This window comes from Amblyraja radiata, chromosome 8 (genome assembly GCF_010909765.2).
Source record: "Amblyraja radiata isolate CabotCenter1 chromosome 8, sAmbRad1.1.pri, whole genome shotgun sequence".
In the NCBI taxonomy this organism is placed as follows: domain Eukaryota; kingdom Metazoa; phylum Chordata; class Chondrichthyes; order Rajiformes; family Rajidae; genus Amblyraja; species Amblyraja radiata.
In genome coordinates, this window is record NC_045963.1 from 18,868,372 (window position 1) to 18,895,475 (window position 27,104).

At 43.1% G+C, this 27,104-nt stretch overlaps 1 protein-coding gene across 1 annotated transcript; it reads right to left on the reverse strand.

The window, feature by feature from the left end:
- Positions 1 to 550: 550 nt before the first annotated feature.
- On the reverse strand, positions 551 to 26,632 carry pacc1 (proton activated chloride channel 1). The gene is made up of 8 exons (XM_033025308.1): positions 26,355 to 26,632; positions 17,727 to 17,823; positions 14,172 to 14,381; positions 9,950 to 10,104; positions 8,942 to 9,084; positions 6,985 to 7,129; positions 3,277 to 3,384; positions 551 to 2,722 (listed from the first exon to the last, which is right to left on the reverse strand). The coding sequence occupies exons 1-8, from the start codon at positions 26,388 to 26,390 to the stop codon at positions 2,561 to 2,563; spliced, it is 1,056 nt and encodes a 351-aa protein (XP_032881199.1). The 5' UTR covers positions 26,391 to 26,632; the 3' UTR covers positions 551 to 2,560.
- Positions 26,633 to 27,104: the final 472 nt, after the last annotated feature.

Consider the following 27,104-nt stretch of genomic DNA (forward strand, 5'->3'; position numbering starts at 1 on the left):
AAGCTGGAATGTAATAGCTGATGGGATGATTCAATTGTGGCTTTCACAATGGGAATCAGATTGGTATCTGAATGAAAGCAGCGCTATGCAAAAGAAAGGGGAAATAGCACTGGCTACATTGAAGCTTGCACAAAGGACTGAATGTGGGTCTTTTGTGCTGGTTCACAGGAATCATGGCAAGAAATCCATTCCATCCCACTCAATGATTCTTTGGAAGGCGGAAAGACTGTCATTGGCAGAGATGCTTCAAAGGTCAGTTATTAATATTAGATTATAAATCTTAAAAGGGAAAATATATTTTGAACTAACCTTAGGTATTTTAAGTTGTCTGGAAGATTGTCAGCAATAGAACTTTGTTCAGTGCTTTATCATTCATTACTCTATTTTTACTGCCGGTACTTATATAAATGTAAAATCACCTTAAAGTCTGAATAAATATGGACGTCTTTATAACCAATTTCCAGTTAGAAAAACTTATATCACTTCTTATAATAAGCAAGGCAGATAAAAATGTTTCAATGCTTAAGTTAAATGACCAAATATTCAAAGGTGTTGATAAAGTAGCATCTTTATTAATCTGCATACTTTTACACATTAAAAATAGTTATGGAACATTTGACAAGTTTAATCCAGCAAGTAATTTACTGGTTAATTGTCAGAATACTAACATTATTTCAGACAATAGTTTGAGTAGACTCAACCTTCTTAGCTATCCCGGTTAAGAACCTAGCACTACATGTCAGTTAACTAATAATCAACAATTGTGATACTGTTACCTAGCCTGTATCAAGACTAAGGCAATAATCAAAAGTTAACACTTCTTAATAACAGACAGCAGTTCAAAAAAAGTTTATTTCTCAACATTTTAAAAAATATAAAACTTGAGGAATATCTTAAATGTTGCAATTCTTATATTTCAACAGTACAGTATTATTTTTGTTAAGTCTTGAATTCCTCCCTCCCCTTACACCCAAAGCCTATATTATGATCATTAGGGCAATCTTTCACTAATGATCAGGTAACACATTTTAGCTATCTTGGATGAAAGCATTTTTAACTACCCAAACAAAGATCAAATGTTTAGAGCCTTAGTTACAGGTAAACTGCTTTTTAAAAGACCTATTAGAATGATTAAACTTGAGGATCATTGGATATTCTGATGCGCTCCTAATTTAGGTTCATTAAGAATATAAAGGTAGCCCCTGATATTAGGCCAGAACTAGGATGCATTATTCCCTCATTTTCCCTACCAGTTTCCAGACACCATTATTTTATTTTACCTAAAAGTTCCTTTAAAATCAAAGCGCGAGTGGAGGAGAGGGGAACTAACCAGTAGTATTTTTTTTTTCTCTTGCCAGAGTTGACTAACGAGCAGCTACTGCCTTGATCCCGAAGAACCTACTATTTCAGAGATGCAGGGGAAACCAGACCCAGGCTCTGGCCTTGATATCTACCATCTTTAATAGCCTTTTCTGCTCAAAGAGGAGCTCTAACAATTTAGGGGAGAAGTGAGAGTGCACCGGCTATTTTCCTTCTCCCTGCAATGGAGCAAGTAATCATTGCAGCCAGCTGAGGCTAATGCCTGACAGTGATGCCCGTGTGCAGTGTTTAAAGCTGGAATTCTACCCTGACACAATTATCGCATTATAGCAGAACTACCTGTGTGCCTGAACATACGTTGCTGTAAAGAATTCAACATAAATCTTATTTTACTCAAACCATTTGAAGGCAAGTTTATTAATGGAGGAGTCTTCCTTCCTGATGTGTCCAACATAAGCTAAGTTTAACTAACTTGTTGTGTTTATAGTCACAATATCATAACTCTTTCCTTTTCATAAAAATAGTCAGTACCCTCTAATAGCTACTCAAAACCGCTATCATAATTCAATAAAGTACGTACATCCTTCAGACGTATTTTCGATGTACAAACAAAATAATGCTGATAAGATAATAGCAGTATGTCGGTGTAACTAGGCTTGCTTATAAAGAAGTTAGTTGAATTCAACAACAATTTATAATTCATAGCAAAACCACGTTCCACACATACTGTGATCAATAGCAGCATTTAAATATTACTTTGGAATAAGTATTTTTGTTAATGTCTTTATTGAGACAACTTTGTATTGAAGTGCATTGCCGTGCCTGAACACTGCCTTACCTCCGATGACATGAATGTTGACACAAAGCATATTCACTGGTCCAGTAACAGTAACATTATGGACAATCAAAACCAGTTTCCCAATGATATGCATCTTATATCACAAGACTCCAAGCCCTGGTTACCCCACAATCCAAAAAAGACTAATGGAATTTATAGGTAACAATTCTGTGATGATATTTTGTTATTACCCAAGCCTTCCTCTTCATAGAAAATGTGATTGAATATAAAATGTCATAGTTTTCCCAAGACTGATATATCCCATTTCATCAGATTGACTATCGTCAAATGTATTCTGGCAGCAGTCATAACATAAGTTCCACACAACAAATATATGAAGTGCTGGATTGGAGAAAGTGGATCAGATCTGCATTTCTTAAAAGGGCTCATTAGGTCCTTGGGTTAACTCATCTGGTCCAGTTCCTGGGTTTTCCGTTTTTGCTGCCTCTGTTTAATTTTAATCATCCATTTAATACTGAGCTTTGCAAACTCTGCCGCCTTGAACAAAGCCAAGAAAACGCCACAGAGGATGGCAATCGTGTTCCACTGATTGGCTGTGATTATCTGCAAAAGATCAAAGGATAATTTATCCAGAAATACTGGGATTTATACTTGTGATAACTGACTTTATGCAACGTACAAGAAAATGGCATTTCATGACTGTGGAAGATATACATCTTAAATATTACAAGGTCGGATCATGTACTGATATTTACTAATCCATTACCCCATTGAGAAATTAATTAATTCTGTTTTAATGGAATTATCAATAAAACAACAATATATTTTATCAGAAGACCCATAATTTTAAAAGCCTTCAATAAGCATACAAAGCAAAGACCCAGTCAAATGTTGGCTTCGACAATATTTTCAGTGATAAAGTTTGACAATTTGGCTAGTAATCAGAAATCTAATCCGTTTTTTTAAGGCAAGAATCCAAATATGGAACCATGAAAGCACTGGCCATGCTACTTGAGAAGACCAGATGGAGTTTTAGATAAATGGTCCTTGTCGGCTGTATTTGACACTAGTAAACTGTGGGGGATTTATGTACTTCTTCTCCAGTCACTCTGCCAAATAACATGCAAAGTCGAGCAGTGAAAGATGATCATACTTACATCTCGGACTTCCTGAATGAACGGATCTTTCCATTCAAACACAACGAAGAACCACTGGTCACTTTGGTCAGAACCATGTCGACCGTCGTTGTATCTCACAAGAGTGGACTGTGTGAGCAATACGAGTTGATCAGAATTAAAATAATCGAATGGAGATTCATTACCAGTCATGCCAAAACATTCATAAAAACAGTAACAGGAAACTCATCATGTCCTGAACCTAAAACATTAATTTTTCTCTCTGCACAGATGCTGCCTAACCTGAGTGTTTCTAGCATGTTCTGTTTTTAATTCCGGTGGCTATACTGTTTCACTTTCAGATCTGAACAATGTAGACCAAGGCAAATATATTGAATGCAAAACTGCAAGTTTTGAAAATTTGAAATAAAATTAAAAATGCTGGAAATACTCAACAGATTAGGCACCTTTTGTGCAAAGAATAGGAGACCCCTTTGTCTTCACCAAAGACAGGACTCTCCAACCTCATCATCCAACCTCATCAGCTGCCTCTTACAAGAGTTCATCCACCGTCATTTCCTACTTGGTAACCTCACCCACTTTGTTATGGTTACAAGCCCCCTTGAAAATTAAGTTGTTCATCCAGGCTTATGATAGAGTCTAGTATAGAGTGTAATGCAGGACTGAAAGATGCAGAATTGTCTGGGGAATCCTGTGCTGAAAGATAAAAGATAAATCCAAGATTCAGTTTGACTACTGTTGTAACTTAGATGAATGTAAAAGAGGACATTGCATTCCTTGATAAGAAGCAGATTGTTTTCTCTGTCCTTGGAAGCAATCCCAATAAATGTGTTATTTTTTTAAACAGTAGGATTCTATGCTGGTTGCTACATTTGGCGATGCTATCGTACTGCATATCTAACATAATTACAGGTTTGAAGTGCTTTAGCACATAATAGAGATGTAATGACATCTCTTAAGAAAAAATATTTTTTTCCTAAAAGGTTGCCTGTCACAAATGTTCAAAGGTATGTTGGCACATGTCCAAATCTATTAACAAATGTCACCAATGGAAAGTAGATCCTTTATGTGTTATAAGCAGTCATAATTTTCCAACATGAGTGCCTGGTTAAGTGAAAGTTTTTCAACAAACGGATGCCAAAGAACAAACCCAAGATGGCCAACAGGGTCAAGACTAGGGCCGTATGATCACCAATCCCACTCGGTCCACCAAGGTCTACTGGTTGCTAACCATTTCAATGCCCTATCCCATTCCCATACTGACTTTTCAGTCCAGAGCCTCATCCATTGCCAGTGAGGCCACAGTCAAATTGGAGAAACAGCACCTCATATTTTGCTAGTAGCTCACAACCCATTGGAATGAACATTGAATTCTCCAATTTAGGTCCCCCACCCACCTCTTCCCCTGCCTCCTCTCCTCTAAAAGTCTATTAATTAGTTCCACAGTTCGCAACTAAATATCCCTTTTGGCTCACGTGTCTCTATCTTGGCCTATGAGGGAACCTCCTTGCCTGACGTCATCTGTTGCTGGCCCTGATTTTTTTAAAGTTCCATTTTTCCCCCCCATTCTCCCTCCTACAATCTGTCTGAGGAAGGGTCCCAAACTGAAACATCACCTATCCATTTTCTCCAGAGATGCTGCCTGATCCACTGAGTTACTTGAGCATTTTGTGTCTATCCATCATTCTTTTTGTTGACATTCTTTCTCCAAGTTATTCTTTATTGACATTCTATCTGAATACATATACTTGCTGATGATACAAAAAAAGCTCTATGTCTTAATCACAGGTCTTGCTTCTACTTCATTATCTGTCTATTTGATACCAAGTTATGGGCAGGCTAGGATAACATCTTACCTGCCTCATCAAAAATCTTATATCTTTGCAACAAACTACATCTTCCCCCATGGCTACTCACTCAGGTTACATCTGATGCTACAGAACTGTAGTACACCATCCAATCTGAGGCAACTTCAAACCCAATAGCATAACAATCTCCAATCACCAAATTGTATTTTCAAATACTATTCTCGTCTCTCCCTTTGCCACTGAAACCATTACTTACACCTTCTTACTTCCTCAGCTTACAAAATGCTGCTCGTCCTCACCTCAAATCTGTTTACAAACCCTTTAACTCTTCCCAACTTTCTCTCAAACCATGCCCTGCCTTCAATCTACACTTGGTTTCATGGTAATGTTCACTACTTTACACTCTCTTGCTTTCCTCTAAAAGCTATTTTGACAGGCAGTGAGACTGGGCCCTATCACCTTGAGCACCGGCACACCACAGGGCTGTGTACTAAGCCCCATGCTCTACTCCCTCTTCACTCTCGACTGTGTTCCTGCATTCGACACCAACACCATCGTGAAGTTTGCAGACGACACAACAGTGATTGGGCTGATCACCAACGGTGATGAAACAAAATACAGAGCGGAGGTGCAGAACCTGGCGGATTGGTGCGCACGTAACAACTTGTCACTAAACACCTCCAAGACCAAGGAGTTGATTATTGACTTCAGGAGGTCCCATAATGGAGAATACGCCCCAATCTCCATTTACGGGGAAAGTGTGGAGAGAGTGTCCAGCTTTAAGTTTCTGGGCACTCACATTTCAGAGGACCTCACATGGTCCACAAACACCGTTGCGCTGGTCAAGAAGGCACAGCAACGACTGTTCTTCCTGAGGACATTAAAAAAGACTGGTCTGCCCCAACAGCTGCTGACAACGTTCTACCGCTGCACCACAGAGAGCATATTAACGTGTGGCATCTCAGCTGCACGGAGGCGGAGAGGAGAGCTCTTCAGCGCGTCGTCCACAGAGCGCAGAGGGTTATTCGGACACAGCTACCAGCCTTGGAGGGCATCTACCACACAAGGTGCCTCAGGAAGGCCGTCAGCATCCATAAAGACTCCTCACACCCTTGTAACAGACTGTTCGAACTACTTCCCTCCGGCAGACGTTACAAGGCCTTCTACGCCCGCACCTCCAGACATCTGTCTCCCTCAGATGGTCACGTCGCACAGTTTATTTATTTATTTTTTTGACATCGGTTGGAAGCTGCATACCAAATCTCGTTGCACTGATGTGCAATGACAATAAAAGATATTATTATTATTGACATCAAGCGATCAATAATTCCATTAGCTTCTCAAATTCTCCCACACATTCAGCCTATTCTCTCGATAGTTAGAGAACTGTTGATTAACTATCAATTTTTTTCCTGCAGTAACTCTTTCTTTTCTAACAATTTGTTGCAAAGACCAAATATATCAATGTATGGTTAATTACAATTCTCTTTACTAGTTACTTGGTTCATAAGAATACGTAGACAAAAGTGCTGGAGAAATTCAGCGGGTGCGGCAGCATCTATGGAGCAAAGGAAATAGGCAACGTTTCAGGCCGAAACCCTTTGCCCGAAACGTTGCCTATTTCCTTCACTCCATAGATGCTACTGCACCCGCTGAGTTTCTCCAGCACTTTTGTCTACCTTCGATTTTCCAGCATCTGCAGTTCCTTCTTGAACATCATAAGAATACGTTGTCAGACACTACAAAGGGATTATAGACAACAAACTGAAAGGAGGTAAACACCAATCCAATTTACTGATTTGTAATCGAGAAATAAATTCTATATGTCCATGTAACAAATTCTGATGCACAAGTAGAGGATAGCCGCCTGAATACAAAAGCTGCGATTCTACCCGCACTGTAAGCCCAGTGTTCTCCATACCTCCTGTCTGAATTCTACCGATTCACTTCTATCTTTCTCCATCGTTTTCACCAGAGACATTTTGACCCATGTTCGAAAACCTCCAGAAAAAGTCCAGACGGAGTATGAGCGTTCACTGTCCTGCATGAACTGTGCTTTGTCAGGACTGAAAGACAAATACCAAACATCTCTGTTCAGTTTACAAAATTGTATATTGTTCTGCACAAAACATTGCAGAATTCAGCTACTTTATTACAAAAAATTAATTCTGTCATTTTTAAATCCGACGGTAATAGTTTGTCAAAAAAAAAACCTTACCATACTGCTAAATATGTGGAATAGAAGTAATGGCATCAATGAGAAAGCATCATCAGCATTGCCCGTAAAATATAAACCAGTATATCACTGGACATATTGTATTTCTCCCAGTGTCCTGCCTGCACTGGTCATCATGGGGCAACATTTTCAGTCATGGGTCAGTGACAGCTGGATTAATATATGAGGTGTAAAATATAGTGATACTATTAGGATTAACAGCAGGACCAACCAGTGTCCTTGAAAAATCTAACTTCTGTCCCAAGTGCACTATGTGATTCTCTGTAATCTGTCTCGGTCACAGGCAAGAAAGAAGTTAGTGAATTACCAAAAATCCGGGCAAAAATATGAATTAGGCATGCCATTTATAAATAAACCTGTCTGCACAGACTTTGAATTTGCATGTCATCTGCTAATACTGGTCACTGGTAACCAGCGGTGTTATCCAAATAGGATTGAAAAACTACATATAAACGTCTCTTCCCACTTACATCCCAAACACCTCTGGTGCCATTCACTACTCCTCGGCAGTCACAGACCTTTGGGAGATCTTCCATCTACTGCTTTTAGCATTGTCAACATCTCCGACCCCAGGCCGCAGATGGCAACAGAATCAATAAGGTCATCAGGAAGGCTGGCCCCGTCCTGGGAGTGGAGTTGGAGTTGGTCTTGGAGGGGGGGATGCTCCTCAAACTGTGGAACATCTTGGACAATACAGCTCACCCCCTCCATGGCACAACTGGTCAACCTAAGGAGCACCTTCAGCAACACACTGGTTCCACCAAGGTGCAGCACAGAACTCCACTGGAGATCCTCTTGCCCAGTGGCTATCAAACTGTACAACTCCTCCCCCCTTCTGTTGTGGAGTAGACTGACTCCCTTCTCCCCCCCCCCCCCCCCCCAATCTTTGCACATCCCCAATCCTGGACTTTCCGCTCGTCACTTTAATTTCATGTATCGTGTTGTATTTTATGTCTGTTGGCCGACCAATTTCCCTCCTGGGATAAATAATGTTCTATTCTATTGTATTGTACTTCTATCTGCTGACCAAGATCCACAAGCATGTCTCTCTGAGATGACCCACTATTTCAGCTTGCAATTGCCGCATTGAGCTTTGACTCCATCCTTTCTCCTCTGGTCCAGTCCTTTATTACATGCATCCTCTATAGCTCTCTGTCAGTTTAGACAAAGAACCTAAGACCCAATCTCCCAATCTACCTTGTTCTGGCCCTTGCACTTTTTTAAATCTGCACTTTCTGCGTAGTTATAACAGCATATTCTGCTCTGTTTCCTCTCTGTTACCCCACTTGTTGTACTCGCGTATGGTCTGATTGTATTCATGTATGATATGAGATACCTGGGACATCACCTGCCAAGAAACGTTCTTACAGTATCTCGGTACCGATGACAATAATAAATCAATATCAATACTCAAAATCTATTTCCACAAATATCACCAGATCTGTGCAATATATCCAGCATTTTCTGTATTATTTAAAATAAATCCAGCTGACTTTGCACAAAAGGCAGACACTGACTTGATAAACATATAGTCTATGTGAAAAGTATTTAACAACAATCATTATGCACCAATAACAAATCAATTCTTTCCACCCAACCCCGGCATCCACACAAAATAAAAGTTCCTCTTCTCATTTCTCACCTCTCAAGAAACTCCTCAAACGAAGCAAATAAGAGATAATCAATTGCACTGAAATCTTCTTCCGTTTCATTTAGATGGAACTGCAAGAATACCAGCTCCTTCTTCCTCACATCTTGTGGTCCACGGATAACCAGGGCTGACTTCTACAGAGAAGGGGTAACAACAACTAATTGAATTCAACATGGCTGGACATATTTTGCAAGTGTTGTAAGATAGGTGAAAAGCTTGGAGCAGACAACAATTTTGGGCGGCACGGTGGAGCAGCGGTAGAGTTGCGGCCTTACAGCGCCGGAGACCCGGGTTCGATCCTGACTACTGGTGCTGCCTGTACGGAGTTTGTATGTTCTCCCCTGTGTGGGTTTCCTCTGGGATCTCCACTTTACTCCCACACTCCAAAGACATACAGGTTTGTAGCCTAACTGGCTTGGTATAAATATAAAATTGTCCCTCGTGTGCTAAGGGTAGTGTTAGTGTACGAGGATTGCTGGTCGGCGCGGACTCGGTTGGCCGAAGAGCCCATTTCCGCACTGTATCTCTAAAGTAAAGAATTCTGGCCAGCTCTTGGTAAGCCCGAGGATTTGTATCAACTGATCTATTACACCTGTTCATCTGTTATAATATCCCAAACTTGGAATTAAATATAGTATACATCCTTTGCAAGGGAATAAGATAGGAAATTAGCCACAGGGTGGTGAATCTGTGGAGTTTGTTGCACGGGTGGCTGTGGAGGGCAAGACATTATTTATTTTTAAATCGGAGATTGATGGGTTCTTGATTAGGAAGGGCGTCGAAGGTTATGGGGAGAAAACAGGAAAATGTGGTTGAGAGGGAATAGTAGATCAGCCATGATTGAATGGTGGAGTGGGCTCGCTGGGCTGAATGGCCTACTTCTGCTCCTATGTCTTATGGTCTTATGTAAATTGAGTACAGCAGATGAACACTGGTTAAAATGGGAATATATCAATAAGGACTTGAAAGATAAATGAAAAGGTGCATGATGTACTTTACCAAGGTTTGGTTCCTGTAAGGGTCCATGTAAGTGACATGTTCCTTGATGCAATCTATTTCACCCGGATGGCCTGGAGACACCACAAATTGAACACGATCATGAAAATGATGCTTACAACTCAGGAGCTCAGCTTCATCCAGATAAAATGCTATGCCTGTGATATAGACAGAGACACATTCATTAGTCTGGCTGCTGCACATGGTTCAAACGTTTCACTCGACTACCCTCATTACTTACTTCATCTGAAACTCCTCTGATCCAGATATTATAAGGGAAGCCCAGTGCTTAAAGCCCATACCTACTGGTTCACAGTGCCTGTACATGAAACACTCTTCCAGTAAACAGACGGTAGGAAAGTATTTGACAAGTCGAATACAATAGTTTCATGTCCAATTATTCTGCGTATTTCAACAAATCTCCGACCAAGCCCTCACCCCCACAAGCCATTTTTGTGCACTTTAAGGTCGGGTAAGATCAGGGAATGTGAAATGGTGGGAAGATGACTGCCCGTCCTTTCATGAAAATGACATGGAGTAGTGGAGAAAAGGTTCTGTCTGATGGTATTCGTTGCAACATGCTGGGAGTAAAGGTGAGGCAATAGCACTCGAGGTTGCTCTGCCATCAGCAGGTACATGGCTGATCTAGCTCAATCGTACTGCTAGAACAGGGAGGCATCTACAGTGACCATCTGGAGACAAGATGTTGCAAGAAAACAAATTGTAATTTCTATGAATCGTGCTCCAGATGTTTTAATGTGCAATCAAGGGCAGTACTGAGTTACTCCAGAATTTTTTTGCTAAACCACCATCTGCAGTTCCTTGCGTCTAGTTTAACAAGTAGTTTATTGTCCTCCAGTGGAACAATTTAATTTGAGAACAATGATCTACTTGTTTATAAAAGTGGATACCATCCAGGACTGCAGCACTGCCTGGGTGTCATCTGTCTGGTGATACTCTCATCAGAGACAAAGGATCCTCTGCAGTTTTGAAGAGAAGTGGACATCAGCCCACCAAGTCCATGCTGACTAGTTCTATCTTAGACACTAGGGCCAATTTATAGAAGCCAATTAACCTACAAACCTGCATGTCTTTGGAATGTGGGAGGAAACCCGAGCACCCGGAGAAAACCCACGAGGTCACAGGGGGATCATTCAGACAACACCTATAGTCAGGATTGAATCTGGGTCAAGATAGAGGTAGAAGTGAGAGAGGAGGGAGAGTTACGTTTTTCTGATTAAGGAGAACATTACAGTAATATTTGGAGGCCTGTGATCAGGGACACATGCCGGTTCGCCAGTTGTCCGACATAGAAGTTAATGATTTGGATAGCGTGAGATTCAACATTGGAGGGAAGTGGGACATTGACGGAGGTTGTCCAGGATCTCGAACAAATGGGAAAGCGAGCCAAGAAATGGCAAGTGGTATTTAACTCAGATAAATGCAAAGTGATACATTATGGAAAGTTAGATTAGGGCGTGATAACACAAGGATTGTTGTTGAGCAGAGAGAATGAGGGATGCAAATGACATTGCCTGAAACCTTCGGTTTCCTCCCACACTCCAAAGAAGTACAGGTATGTAGGTTAATTGGCTTGGTGCATCTGTAAATTGTCCCTAGTGTGTGCAGGATAGTGTTAATATGCAGGGATCACTTGTCGGTGCGGACTCGGTGGGCCGAAGGGCCTGTTTCCGTGTTGTATCTCCAAACTAAACTAAACTCCCCTCTGAAACAGCCCAGCAAGTCATTTGGTTGCTTCATATTAATAGACGTCTCAAACATTCACAAATGGAGCAAACAACCTAAGCTGCTTTGTCAGCGGTGGCCGCACCCAGAAAATTAATACATGCACAAACCAGTGGTGGCATGTAAGATTCGAAAAGACGGGCTAAGACTGAGTAAAAATCGCACAACTGCAATTAAGGCTGTGACTATCTTGTGATAAAATTATCAATACAGATGACTCATCTCATATGCTAATAATTCTGGAATGTCAAGCATAACCAAAGGTGCATTACTCGTGTCCAGGAGCTGAATGCACTTGCATTACAATGCCGTGACAGCACAGGCTGAGTACTGGTTATTAATTCATGATGAATTGTTTGCACAATGATGAATTGTTTGAATAAAGTTTATTTTGAAATTAAAAAAAAAAAAATCATGCCAAATTTTAAGTAGCCTAAAAGCACTCCCTTTAAGTTGAAAAGCATTAAAATAATGAATAGGAAAGAACTGCAGATGCTGGTTTAAATCGAAGATACACAAAATGCTGGAGTACCTCAGCGGGACAGGCAGCATCTCTGGAGAGGAATGGGTGACGTTTCAGGTGAAGACCCTTCTTCAAATTGATGTCAGGGGAGTGGGCTCTCTGTACCGCCCACTCCACTGACATCACTGAAGAAGGGTCTCGACCCAAAACATCACCCATTAAAATAATGAATATTGGAAGCCTCTGATCATTAACCAGTAGCAGTAAATAAGTGATTACAAAGTTTTATTTAATGACAATCTCAGATGGCCCAGGCAAGAGGATGGGAAAGAAAAATTCTTTATATCGCAGTCTCGCAATCACAACCATTGAAATAGTTTCTTTTGAAAAAACAGTCTTTGTTATGATCCTTTTAAGCATGCACAAGAGGAACAACAATTTGCAATTAAATACGAGTTATCAATTTGTTTTCTTGGTTTTGATTAGAGTTGAATGTGTCTTGGGCCTCAGGTCTTCATCATGAATGTATGGACCAGCAAACAGCGCTGGTGCCCCTAACATCTCATCCGAAAAGTGCATCTCCCACTGTGCAGCTTTTCCCGAGTACCACAATCAAACAATTTCCTAGATCATGTCCGACAAGACAACTCATGTATAACTGATTAAAGTGAACACACAGGCAAGTAGTTGTGAGAAAAGTCAATGGCCAGCACTCTAAACTATAAAAAAGATCCATCTTGCTAAATTGTAGCTTAATACTAGACCAAGTGCAGACCCGTTGGGTCTGTTCCCCCAACGGCGTTTGTGGGGGGGGGGGGGGGGGGGGGGGGGGGGGGGGGGGGGGGGGGGGGGGGGGGGGGGGGGGGGGGGGGGGGGGGGGGGGGGGGGGGGGGGGGGGGTGCTATATCTCTAAACTATAAAAAAGATCCATCTTGCTAAATTGTAGCTTAATACTAGACCATGTGCAGACCCGTTGGGTCTGTTCCCCCAGCGTGCGGTTGTGGGGGGGGGGGGGGGAGGGGAGTCGGCATGCAGCATCACACACTAACTATACTATAGGGAGAGAGAGAGAGAGTGCCTTTTTACTTCAACCCAAACAACCATTTGCAGGCAGTGCTTTTTTACTTCATCAAACTAACTATATTTTCATTTTCAAACGAAATTAAGGGTACTCACAGTGCTGTTCAGTGTCATTCAGAGCTCAGAGTGACAGAGACTAATTGACAGAGCTCCAGCTTGCAGAGATTAATTGAGGCACACCACTTCCTGGTTTTATGGTCCCTTCCCCTGCCTCCAGCGGGGGCAGCAGAGGGAATGGGGAATTTTGTAAAAACATTAATATCTCTGTCATTTTTCATCGACGGGAAAAATCCTCGGCACACATACGGCGGAGGGGGGCTCTGAGCGAGGTGGCCGAAAATGACGGCCGTAGGTGGCGGCGTTCTCTCGGAAATCGCAGCACAGATGGCCAAAACCGGTCAAGAACAGACTTTTAGTAATATAGATAAATAACCTCCCAGACTACATTAGACTTTAACTCCTCAGAATTTTTTAAAATTTGGACAATGAAGATGAATTCTCTCAGCGTGCTGCGTTAGGGGATATTTTTCTTAAGGTGGATGGATATAATTTTACTTCATGCAGTGCATCATGTTCAGACACAACACATTCTCCTAGCATCACTTGCTTGCTCTATGTTAAGTTAAAATTAATTTGAACTTCTAGATTTAGCTTTAGATCTGCAGGCACTTGGTTATGAAAGTAGCCCAGCAAACTAAATTTGCAATTAAACTAATATCATCAGTAACTAAAATTGTATTTTGCAAAACTCAGCTGATTCAAATCACGTTAATTATATAGTGGGCCACAGAAAGTTGAATCGAATTAAATGTATCGTCAGATTGCTTCTAGTAAAAGTAATGAGGGTAAAAAAATCTGGAGATTTCTACATACAACTTGAAAGGCCAAGAACTAACTTAAGGCAGCAATTTCATAATAAAATAATTGTGTTCTTACCAGGAGCATCGTATTTCTGAACTTCCTGAAAAGAGACAGACATGACAGGATGTTTGAGCTTCTCTCTGTAGTCAGTGATGGTCTGATAGGCCAGGAACATGGCCACGGACATCAACAGCAGGTAGATGAAGATAAGAATGACAGAAAACGTGTTCTTCAGGCAGGCTTTCCCGAAGATAGAAGAAAGGATTGTTGAGCCCACGTTATTGTCTAGAGCAAGGGAAAAATAATTTAGTCCCTTTCCTATTTAACGTGATTATGCCAATCAGATTTAACATATTAAAACAGCAGAGTAACAACTTATTCACAAGGAAAATGTGTGATTAAGAAGCATCTCTATAGTTTAGCACACAACATAGAGCAATCATATTCTTACTTGGGGCTGCAAATATTATATTGTACAAGAATGAGATGGAAACGCAGGTTGTTCTTTCCACGGCCTTGTTTAGATCTGGAGAACTGTACAATCAATGGTACAACTACCACATGGGAACTAATGTTTATTTACACAGAAAAAGTCACAAACACTCAACAGGTCAGACAGCATCTGTGGAAGGAGAAACAGTTAATGCTTTCAGTCTGGGCCATCTCATAATGACTTGAAATCAGAAAAAACTTTATTTTTTGGTAGGAGAAAAGGTGATAGAGGGATATGAAGGGAAAAAAAGAGAAGGCAGCTGGATATTTCCAGAATTTTCTGTTTTAATGTTAAAATACCTGGGGTGGAATGAGTAAGCATGCAGGTACAGCAGGCAGTGATGAAAGCTAATGGCATGTTGGCCATAACAAGACGATTTGAGGATAGGAGCAAATAGGTCCTTCTGCAGTTGTACAGGGCCCTGGTGAGACCACACCTGGTGTGTTGTGTGCAGTTTTGGTTTCCAAATTTGAGGAAGGACATTCTTGCTATTGAGGGATTACAGTTGCAGCGTAGGTTCACAAGGTTAAATCTCGGGACAGCGGGACTGTCATATGTTGAAAGAATGAAGCGATTGGGCTTGTATACACTGGAAATTAGTAGGATGAGAGGGCATCTTATTGAAACATAAGATTATTAAGGGATTGGAACGCTAGAGGCAGGAAACATGTTCCCGATATTGGGGGAGTCCAGAACCAGGGGCCACAGTTTAATAATAAGGGGTTAGCCATTTAGATGAGGAAAAACTTTTTCACCTAGAGTTGTGAATCTGTGGAATTCTCTGCCTCAGAAGGCAGTGGAGGCCAATTCACAGGATGCTTTCAAGAGAGAGTTAGATAGAGCTCTTAAAGATAGCGGAGTCAAGGGATATGGGAAGGCAGGAACGGGGTACTGATTGTGGATGATCAGCCATGATCACAATGAATGGCGGTGCTGACTCGAAGGGCCGAATTGCCTACTCCTGCACCTATTGTCTATTGAGTCTAAATGGGTTATCAGGAGCAGTAACATTACATTACACCTGTAACCTACTGCAGATAGTGAGGTTGCAGGGCCTGCCCTGTAGGTCCAACTATACGAACAGAATGAGAAAAACGGAGCCAACATGAGGGCAGGCTGGAATGGCCAGATCTGGTGGCAAAAGATGAGTGTTGGTCCTCCAGTGTGTATTGGGGCTCATTGCAACAGTGCAGGAGGGCCACAGACAGAGAGGTCAGAGTGGGAGGGGATCGGTGAATGAAAGTAGCAGGCAACCAGAACTTCATGATCCCTCCTGTGGACCTTCACCTCTCTCCAGGTGCTACCTTGCCTGCCGAGTGTTTCTAGCATTTCAAATGCTGAGTGTTTCCAGCATCTGCAGGTTCCTCTGTTTACACAAGGCTTTTAAAATTATAAAATGCCATGAGACGCTTCAGAGGCTTAAATGAATTTGTAGAAAATGACTAAATATAATTCTGCAGCAGACACAAGAACTGCAGCAATAAAATCTGAAGAAGGGCCCCGACCCAAAACATTGCCTATCAATGACCTCCAGTGATGCTGCTCGAGTTACTCCAATACTTTTTATTTTTTTTATAAATTTGAAGCGAGCAGCAGAGTGCATCCTCTGCGCGGACAAATGGGCTAGAAGATGGTGGAGCCAACTGCAGGTCCTGATCCAAAGACCAAGACATGAAGGAAGACGTAAGTGAGCCATTGTCAGAAGAACAAAGGGCAGATTGTGTAGGCAGGAACTGCTGCAGATACTGGTTTAAACCGAAGATAAGACCCAAAAAGCTAGAGTAACTTAGCAGGTCAGATAGCATCACTGGGGACAAGGAATAGGTGATGTTTTGGGTCGAAGAAGGGTCTCAACCCGAAACATCACCTAATCCTTTTTTCCAGAGATTCTGTCTGACCCGCTGAGTTACTCCAGCCTTTTGTGTCTATCAAAGGGCAGATTGTGGTACATAGTTACGGTGCAACAGCTGAGTATAGAGGTAATAGTGCACAGGGTAATGCAAGGGAGATCATTTGCACTTTATTCAAATATACAAATTTTGCTACAGTGAAATCCCACGAGAAATTTCAGGGCAAACAAATTAACTTTAAAATGGAAGATAGCAAATACCCAAAACTGCAATTTTGTGAACTAAATATACAATTTATCTAAAACAAGAACAAAATACAGATTAAAGATTGGCACTGGGAGGTTAATTAAAGGGTATCCTCATCCCTAGGTAAGCCAATACAGCCTCTGAAACAAGATACTTCTGAACAGTATAAACTGGGTAACATTTACAGACACAAAATAACTCAGTAACGCTGCAGAAATTTAAAATGGAACCAGGAAAAGCTTAAAGCATAAAAACACCACCACAATAATCCAGACACAAAAAGCTGGAGTAACTCAGCGGGTCAGGCAGCATCTCTGGAGAAAAGGAATAGGTGACATTTCGGGTCGAGACCCTTCTTCAGACTAAGAGTCAGGGGAAAGGGAAACGAGAGATAGAGGTTTCATCTAACACATAACTAACAATGGCCTGTTTTCCTTATCATTGCTACTTTTTTGCATATCTTTCATTCATTTGTTCTTTATCTCTCTATCCCTCGTTTCCCTTTCCACCGACTTTCAATCTGAAGGAGGGTCTCGACCCGATACTTCATCTATTCCTTTTCTCCAGAGATGCCGTCTGACCCGCTGAGTTACTCCAGCTTTTTGTGTCTATCTTTGGTTTAAACCAGCATCCACAGTTCATTCCTACACGCCACAATAATCCAACGCAGAAAGAAACTTCAGATCTGGCACAAAGATCAAATGTATTCACAGTTTTACAAATTATTCTCCAAAGCCAATACGAAATATTCATCACAGATTAAGATGGCCTTATTTTAGTTACGATTCCAGAAACCAGCTGCTGGCACACCCGCTCACAGCGTCTGCACACCCATGTCCCACAAACAGGCCTTGAAGTCTCAAGGTCGTCAGATAAGAGAAGTTATCAGAGGTTGGTTCAAGGAAGGGAATGCAGAATGGTTTAAAAGTAACCTCTCCCTGACTACACAACATTGCAAACATATGGAATATAAACCAGGCGTTTTCCCTCAAGCAAAGTTGGCATAATGAGGTCGAGCATTTTTCCAATTAATGTTCATACCTTGCAACACTTCGTTGTTAACATACTCTTCCTCTGCATCATTCTCAACGGCGAGATCAGAACTATTACGCCTTTCCTCCGTTTGATCATTTGTAAACTACAGAGAAGAGTAAACATTTTATAAGCATAAGAGGCAGGTGTGTTATGGTAACCAAGGTAAGGAACAACATCATCTGGTGGTCGACACAAAAAGCTGGAGTAACTCAGCGGGTCAGGCAGCATATCTGGAGAGAAGGAATGGGTGACGTTTCGAGTCGAGACTCTTCTTCAGATTGAGAGTCAGGGGGAAGGGGAAGGGTTTAGAGGGTAATGGGTCAAATGCAGGCAGGCATAGCCCACTATGCTGATTTTGTTGCTATGGACAAAATGTGCAGAAGGCATGTTTATTTGCTGTAAATCTCCCCTTATCTATAAAAGTGCAAAGGCAATATCGATCTCTGATTGGATTTGCCCGATTTATTAGCCTAATCCCAAAAACCTAATCGGACTGGATTCAGAGTAACATTCATTCATTCCATTTCGACCCGAATGAAATAAATTTGAAACTTATAATGGAACTAAATACACACATTCTTGTACTCTGCACTGAAGTGAAAGAGATGAATTAGTTTCATATTTTACCTTTGCAACCTTTTAGTAATTTGAATCATTTTAAAAGTAATTTTGTTCACTTTCAGCGGGTGGTTCAAATTAATGCATGCAGATATAAATAGCATCTCAATTTTTTTTTCCGAAAATAAACTAAAATAATAGATAGCCCCCTATGAGGTATATATACTGTTCATTGCAGTCCCTGCCACATAGTCAAACTTATTTACCAGTGTCCTTTCATATCTTAAATGAGTATACAATGCCAAACACAGTCCATGCATGGACAAGGCCAGGAGACGGAAATCATCAGAGGAATTTGCTAAAACTACTGTTGCTGGTTACTAGACATTAACAAAGCCCATCAACGCTTCTATTTCCATAGAAGATTGGGTATGTTGACAAACACTCTCTTGAGCATCTACGGGTGTACGGTAGAGAAAGGTCTGAAGAAGGCTCTCGACCCGAAACGTCACCCATTCCTTCTCTCCAGAGATGCTGCCTGACCTGCTGAGTTACTCCAGCATTTTGTGTCTACCTGCAGAAGAGAGCATATTGGCTGGTTCCAACGTGGCCTGGTTCGATAATACAAACGGCCAGTAATGAAGGAGATTACAAAAGGCAGTGAGCACGCCCAGTCCAGCACGGGTACTGGCCTCCCCACCATTGAAGAGATCTTCAAGAGACCTGAACGAGTTCTACTGCAGGTTCGATAAACAGAAACCTAACCCTGGTGCCCCCACCTCCCCTCCCAAACCAACACTTCACCCTTACTCACATCCTGACTCCAATTTGCAAAGACTGGACCCTTCCCCCACCCACTCCTCCCCAACCACCACTTCATACATACTTACAGCCCGACTCCAGTCTGCAAAGACTGGGCCCTTTATTATCTACCCCTCTTCAATCAACATTTAAAATCCACTGGCACACAAAAATGCTGGAGAAACTCAGCGGGTGCGGCAGCATCTATGGAGAGAAGGAAATAGGCAACGTTTCGGGCCGAAACCCTTCTTCAGACTGATCGGGAAGGGTTTTGGCCCGAAACGTTGCCTATTTCCTTCGCTCCATAGATGCTGCTGCACCCGCTGAGTTTCTCCAGCATTTTTGTGCACCTTCGATTTTCCAGCATCTGCAGTTCCTTCTTAAACACTTAAAATCCGCTTACAGCCCGACTCCAGTCTGCAAAGACTGAGCCCTCATCTAATACCCACCTTGCTGCCCAACATCAGTCGGGCCACTTCTCCATCACTAACAATAGAAATTGAAGAGGTGGAGAGGCTATTCAGAAGACAGAAAAGCCGGAAATCTCCAGGACCGGACAATGTTTCCTCCTCCACCCTCAAGCTCTGTGCCCAACAACTGGCGCCAGCGTCCACAGACATTTTTAACCAGTCCTTGCAAACCTGCACTGTCCCTTCCTGCTTCAAAGTCTCCATGATTGTCCCTGTACCCAAAAAGACAAGGATTACAGGTCTTAATGACTACAGGCCTGTCGCACTGACCTCTGTAGTCATGATGATCCTGGAAAGACTTGTGCTGGCCAAGCTGAAAAATATCACTAACCCCCTGCAGTTTGCATATCGGGCCAATAGATTAGTGGATGACACAGTCAACCTGGGCCTGCACTTCATTCTCCAGCACCTAGACCGCCAGGGGACCTATGCAACGATCTTGTTTGTTGATTTTAGCTCTGCATTCAACACCATTGTGCCAGAGATACTACACTCCAAACTCTCCAAGTTGACTGTGCCTGAACCCCTCTGTCAGTGGATCACCAGCTTCCTGACAGACAGCATGTGAGGCTGGGAAAGCACATCTTGGACCCGCAGACCTTCAGCATAGGAGCACCGCAAGGCTGTGTACTCTCCCTCTCAAGTTCAAGTTCAAGTGAATTTATTGCCATGTGTCTCTGTATAGGACAATGAAATCCGTACTTTGCTTCAGCACACAGAACATAGTAGGCATTTACTACAAAATAGATAAGTGTGTCCATATATCATAATATAAATATATACCACATTTACTCTCTCTACACCAACGACTGCACCTCCACAGACTCCTCTGTCAAGCCTCTCAAGTTTGCGGACAACACAACCCTGATTGGACTGATCTAGGATGGGGAGGAATCTGCCTACGGACAGGAAGTGACACATCTGGCGTCCTGGTGCCTTCGTAACAACCTGGAGCTCAATGCTCTTAAGAATGGAATTGATAGTAGACTTCAGGAGAACTCCCCCTCCCCTCCCCCCGCTCACCATCATCTGTGGAGTATTTTAAGTTCGTTGGAACCATCATCTCCAAGGACCTTAAGTGGGGGGGGGGGGGGCTACCATCGACTCCACAGTCAAAAAGGCCCAACAGAGGATGTACTTCCTGCGGCAGCTGAGGAGACACAATCTGCCACAGGCAATGATGGCCAATTCTACATGGCCATTGTAGAGTTTGTTCTCACCTTCTCCATCATGGTCTGGTTTGGCTCAGCCACCAAGCACGACACCCGGAGGCTGCAGCGAATCGTCCGATCAGTTGAGAAGGTTATTGGCTGCAACCTTCCCTCCATTGATGAACTGTACACTGCAAGGGCCAGGAAACGAGCGGGCAAGATCATCTCTGACCCCTCTCACCCTGGCCACAAACTCTTTGAAACACTTCCCTCTGGAAGGCGACTCCAGACTGTCAAAGCCGCCACTGCCAGACATAAAAACAGCTTTTTTCCCCAAGAGTAGTAGCTCTACTCAATAACCAAAAGTCTGTAGCCTCATTTCGCTCTGGTATTTTATTTCATTCACATGTTTAAACTATAATGTTTAATGTTTTATGTGTCATTCCCAATTATTACTGTATGTATTGGATTGCTACTTGCGAGCGGAGCACCAAGGCAAATTCCTTGTATGTGTACATCAGGCACGTGCCGTGAGTAATTACTCAAGGTCAGTCGGCATTTAAAAAAAAATCTTAAACCGCGCATGCGCAGATTGTTCTCCTCTCCGTAAATATAAAAAGTAAAAGTAACAATTCAATTTGCCCAAGGCTTCCAAATCCCCTTCATTTTGAATTACTGAATGGGTGGGGGATGGAGGATGACGGCAGGTGGAGAGATGGTGGGAAAAACTGGAGCACACCGGGACAAGTTGAATCAGTTGTCATCTTATTGAATGACAATACTTGTTCAAGGGACCAATTGGGGGGAGAGTTCCTTTCACAGTGTGTGGAGAGTCTGTGCCAGGGGTAAAGTTGCGGGGAGGGCAGGAGTGTTGAGAAGGAGGGGGGCGGGGATCATGCCAGCAACTCACTCACTCACCGCTGCCGTGGCGCTCTGGGCACGGAGCCACCGCATTGTGGCCGGGGAACGAAGCAGCTGGGGTGGCTGCGAGCACCAAGAGATTTACCGACCACATTATTGGTACACGAACTCCATTCTTCTCTCTTTGTTTCCTAAGATACACTTAATATAATGACAATCCATATTTGAAAAACCTGCCAAGAAACTTGCGCAGTGCATGTGCAGTAGGCTGCTGTGCATGCGCAGTACTGTAAAGGCAGAATTTCAGCTGCCTTCAGCCCCGCTTGAAATTGACGGCTTGAAGCAGCGCCGACGGCACGTGGGCTGCACAGACCTTCGCGTGTTGCAAGTACTGCACATGAAAGGCACGGAGAATTATGCCTACCTAAGTGATCGATCTCTTAGATAGGCATAATTCTCCCGTGCCTTTACTATTTATATTTACTAATTACCATTTTATAATTTTAGTTAGGGTAGGCAGTGCCTACCTTGCCTACCCTGACTGCACGTGACTGGTGTACATACTTGGCCAATAAACATGAATTAATTAATTAATTAATTAATTCGTCTATAGGAATCACTGCCTCAAAGGCAGCCAGCATCACCAAGGACCTACACCACCCTGACCACACTTGCATTTCACTCCTGCGATCGGGAAGAAGGCTCCGGAGTCTGAAAACTGTAACGTCCAGATGCAGGAGCTGCAACTTCCCAACTACAATTGAACACTGAGAATTCCAACTAAGCTACAAACTACCTAGATTCCACTATTGTTTTTGTCCGTACACTATATTGTTTGATGCTTTTATATTTTGAACTTTTTTTTGTCATTTATTATGGTGTTTACAGAGTACTATGTTCTGTGTAGGAAAGAACTGCAGATTCCAGTTTACACCGAAGGTAGACACAAAATGCTGGAAGAACTCAGTGGGACAGGCAGTATCTCTGGATAGAAGGAATGGGTGACCTTTCAGGTCGAGTCTCAAGAAGGGTCTTGAACCGAAACGTCACCCATTCCTTCTCTCCAGGGATGATGCTGAGTTACTCCAGCATTTTTGTGTCTGTCTTCAATGTGTTGTGCTAATTAAGAATTTCATTGTTCCGTTTTGGGACATATGACCACTCTAGACTTGAACATACAGTTGTATTCAGCTCTCTTAGTGCCTGACTCATGGACATATAACAAAGTGAGGGAGGAGGCAGGGGTGCTGGATGGGATATGGGACATGACGGCAACAACTATTTCACAATCCCCCTCATGTTGTTGTGGCTAAGGCTAAAGCATTATCATATAGAAACATAGAAAATAGGTGCAGGAGTAGGCCATTCGGCCCTTCAAGCCTGCACCGCCATTCAATATGATCATGGCTGATCATCCAACTCAGTATCCTGTACCTGCCTTCTCTCCATACCCCCAGATCCCTTTAGCCACATCTAACTCCTTCTTAAATATAGCCAATGAACTGGCCTCAACTACCTTCTGTGGCAGAGAATTCCAGAGATTCACCACTCTCTGTGTGAAAAATGTTTTTCTCATCTCGGTCCTGAAAGATTTCCCCCTTATCCTTAAACTGTGACCCCCCTTGTTCTGGACTTCCCCAACATCGGGAACAATCTTCCTGCATCTAGCCTGTCCAACCCCTTAAGAATTTTGTAAGTTTCTATAAGATCCCCCCTCAATCTTCTAAATTCTAGCGTGTACAAGCCGAGTCTATCCAGTCTTTCTTCATATGAAAGTCCTGACATCCCAGGAATCAGTCTGGTGAACCTTCTCTGTACTCCCTCTATGGCAAGAATGTCTTTCCACAGATTAAGAGACCAAAATTGTACGCAATACTCCAGGTGTGGTCCCACTAAGATCACAATAGTTAGACAAGTAGATGTGTATAAATCATCACGTTACATAATTGCCGCACTTTAGTTTATAGTTTAGAGATACAGCGTGGAAATAGGCCCTTCGGCCCACCCACAACCACCTGTACACTAGTGCTGTTATCCCAGTATCGCATCCTACATTCTAGAAACAATTTACAGAAGCCAATTAACCTACAATCCTGCACTTTTCCCACATCTTTGGAATGTGGGAGGAAACCAGAGGACACGCATGCGGTCACAGGGAGAAACTGTAAACTCCACACTGAGAGCTCCTGCAGTCAGGATCAAACCTGGGTCTCTAGTGCTGTCAGGCAGCAGCTCTACTGTTATTATAAAATGGGGGACTGACTGGATCACAATCCATTTTGTGGTCAAGTCCCACAAACAGAAGTAGGCAGCGAGGCCTTGCTTATCAGCACAGATGCAGGTTGAGCTGAATACACAAGGTTACTGAATACTCAGGCCATTGTTGCGTATGCAGTTGTTAATATTATTGGTTTGTAGCCACTTGCCACTTTTCATTTCACTGCACATCTCGTATGTGTATGTGACGAATAAACTTGACTTGACTAGCCCATGAACTGGAAAAATAGAGTAAATAGGTGTTTTAGAGAAGTTTAGAGAAGTTGTCTGGAACACACAGCGCAGGTACGGTGGCGCAGCGGTAGAGTTGGTGCCTTACAGCGCGAGACCTGGGTTCGATCCTGACTAAAGGTGCTGTCTGTACAGAGTTTTACATTCTCCTTGTGACCTTGTGGATTTTCTCCAGGATCTCTGGTTTCCTCCCACACTCCAAAGACGTACAGGTTTGTAGGTTAATTGGCTTGCTATAATTATAAAATTGTCTCTAATGTGTAGGACAGTGTTAGTGTATGAGGATCGCTGGTCGGCGCGGGCACGGTGGGCCGAAGGGCCTGTTTCCACGCTCTATCTCTAAACTAAACACAGCCGATTTCCATTGGTCATATGAAAATGCTTTATATATTAAATCTTTGCACTTAAAAAGGTTGATCATTTGATTCTCTTAACTTGATTATATTTATGTGTAGTGTTATCTGATCTGATTGGATTGTGTGCAAAACATTAGCTTTTCACTGTACAGGGTACCTTGGTACTCACAACAATAATAAACTTAAACAGCTTCTTCACTGTCTATTATACCACTTATTTTAGTGTCATCTGCAAACTAGAGAGTCCGTGCAAGGCATAATTCATAAAGCTGCTACAGCCAGACATAAAAACTGTTTTTATCCACGAGTAGTTGCTCTACTCAACAGCCAAAAATCTGTAGCCTCCCTTTGATCTGGTATTTTATTGGTTCACATGCTTGATCAATGGTGTTTTATCGTTAATGTTTTATTATTATTAATGTTTAGTGTTATCGGAGTCATTCGAACTGTCACTGTATGTCATGTTGTTACTTGTGGGCGGAGCACCAAGGCAAATTCCTTGTATGTAAATACTTGGCCAATAAACTTACTTACATTCTCAACCACGTCATTAATATAGGTAACAAACAGCAATGGGCCCAGCACTGATCCAAAGCACACCATTAGTTCCAGGCCCCCACATAAATAATAAACAACCTGCTAACACAGAATTGACAATGGTAGGAAACAGAGGGAGGTCAATTCTGTATCCTGTCAACTAGCTCTCCCTGGATCCCATGTGATCTAAACTTCCAGAGCTGCCAAATATACAAAACCTCATCAAAGGCTTTGCTGGTCCATACTAGACCTGTTTATGGACCTGTCTTCATTAATCTGCTTCAAACAACTCTGATTTATCTCCCATGGCACAAACCCATGCTGACTACATCAACCCGAATCTTTCCAAATCTAATTAAAGATGTTTATGTTTGCACAGAGTGCGGTAAATAAGATTGAAGACGACATACATAAGTAGTCACATGATATCATAATCAAGCTTCAATATACAAAGCTTAACGAAGGAGAAGCGCTGACAACTCTGATAAAGGAGACAGGAAGGATGCAGTATTGATCACAAATATCTTTACAACATTATATTGCTGAGGGTTCAAATATTGATGAGAATGGAGAAGCTGTATATTCCAGGAATACAGGTTGGAGGAGGATCTGACTTTGAGAAAGAAAGCCTTCCTGCCCCAACTTTTTAATCCACGGAGGCTACGTTTACATGAAACAGGCTTCAGCCTTCTGTAATTTAAGAGGTGACGTGAAGGCGAACTTGCAGTTGATTCTTGGGACAATTGTTCCGTCTTTGGGTCCCTCTTTCTCTCATCCCCCCTCCTCTCTTTCTGTCTCTCTCCCACTCCTCTCCTCCTCCTTGCCTCCCCCCCCTCTTCTTCTCCCCATCTCCACCCTCCCACTCCCCCACCTTACTCTCCCTCCTCCTCCTCACTCATCCACCCCCACTCCCCTCTCCCACCCTTCCTCTCCTCCTCCCTACTGCCTGTGCCCCCCACTCCTTCCCCACTCTCCCTCCTTTTCCCACCCCTCTCCCCACCTGCCTCCCTACTTCCCCTTCTTCCTCCATACAACCCCTCTCCCCTGCCCCCACTCCCCTGCCCCCTCTCCCCTAACACCACTCCCCTGCCCCCTCTCCCCTGCCCCCTCTCCCCTGTGCTCTAGGTTTCCGGCTGCGCTTGCAGCGATGGAGTCACAGATTCATCCCTGAGCAACATTATACTGGGTGAAATCGCATTTGAGCATCAAACCCTGCAATGCTGAAAGTAAATAAAGTATGGATTATTTAAAATGCAATCACACTTCTAACCAAACTTAGACCCCTCACAACAAACTTTGGGGGACTAATTGAAGAGATGCCTCTCCTGCAGCGGCCGCTGCCCTGGGCTGCAGCCGGTGGCCCCGGGGATCGCGTCTGCTGCAGCCGGTTACCTCTCGGTAGGAGCCGGCGATCTCTCTCCGTATCATTGCCGAGGTCTCCGGGGACGAACCGATCAGCAGACCGGCGAGGCAGCGTGCAGCTGGGTGCAGAACATGGTCCGGGCTGGGCTCCAAGCGGCGGCCTCTGCAGCTGCAGCAGGCGGGAGGGAAGGGAGCAGAGCAGACCAGAGCAGAGCCAAATGTCAGCGCCCGGGACACACAGATCACCACTGCCTTCCCCCCAGACACCAGCCCTGGATGTGGTGCCAGTGCTCACCGTCTCCACCAACAGGGGAAACAATGCCAGTGCTCACTGTCTCCCCCAGCAGGTGAAACTGCCAGTGCACCGCCTCCATTGCTGGGTTAGCTGTGCCAGCGCTGACTGCTGCCTTCAGCCACGACTGCGTTGTTAGCACTGTGTTACCCTGCCAGGGCTGCTATTCCAAAGCGTATTGCCTTCACCCCCTGCCTGCCTACTGCATTAGCTCACTGCTTTCCTCACACAGGACTTTCATTGCAACATTCACTGTCTCTTCCAGTCAAGCCTGCAGTGCCAGTTCTTTCTGTCTCCCCTGTACTAGAGCTGCAGTGCCTGTATACCCTGCACCGCCATCCCCAGTCAGAGCAGCTATAACAGTGCACGTTCCTCCCAAAACCAAGTGCTGTTGCAGATTCCTGCCTTGTCCAGTCAGCATCGCTGTGCTAGGGCCCAATCCCTCTCCAAAGCCTCAAATCAAATCTGATAATAAGTACTAGGCATTG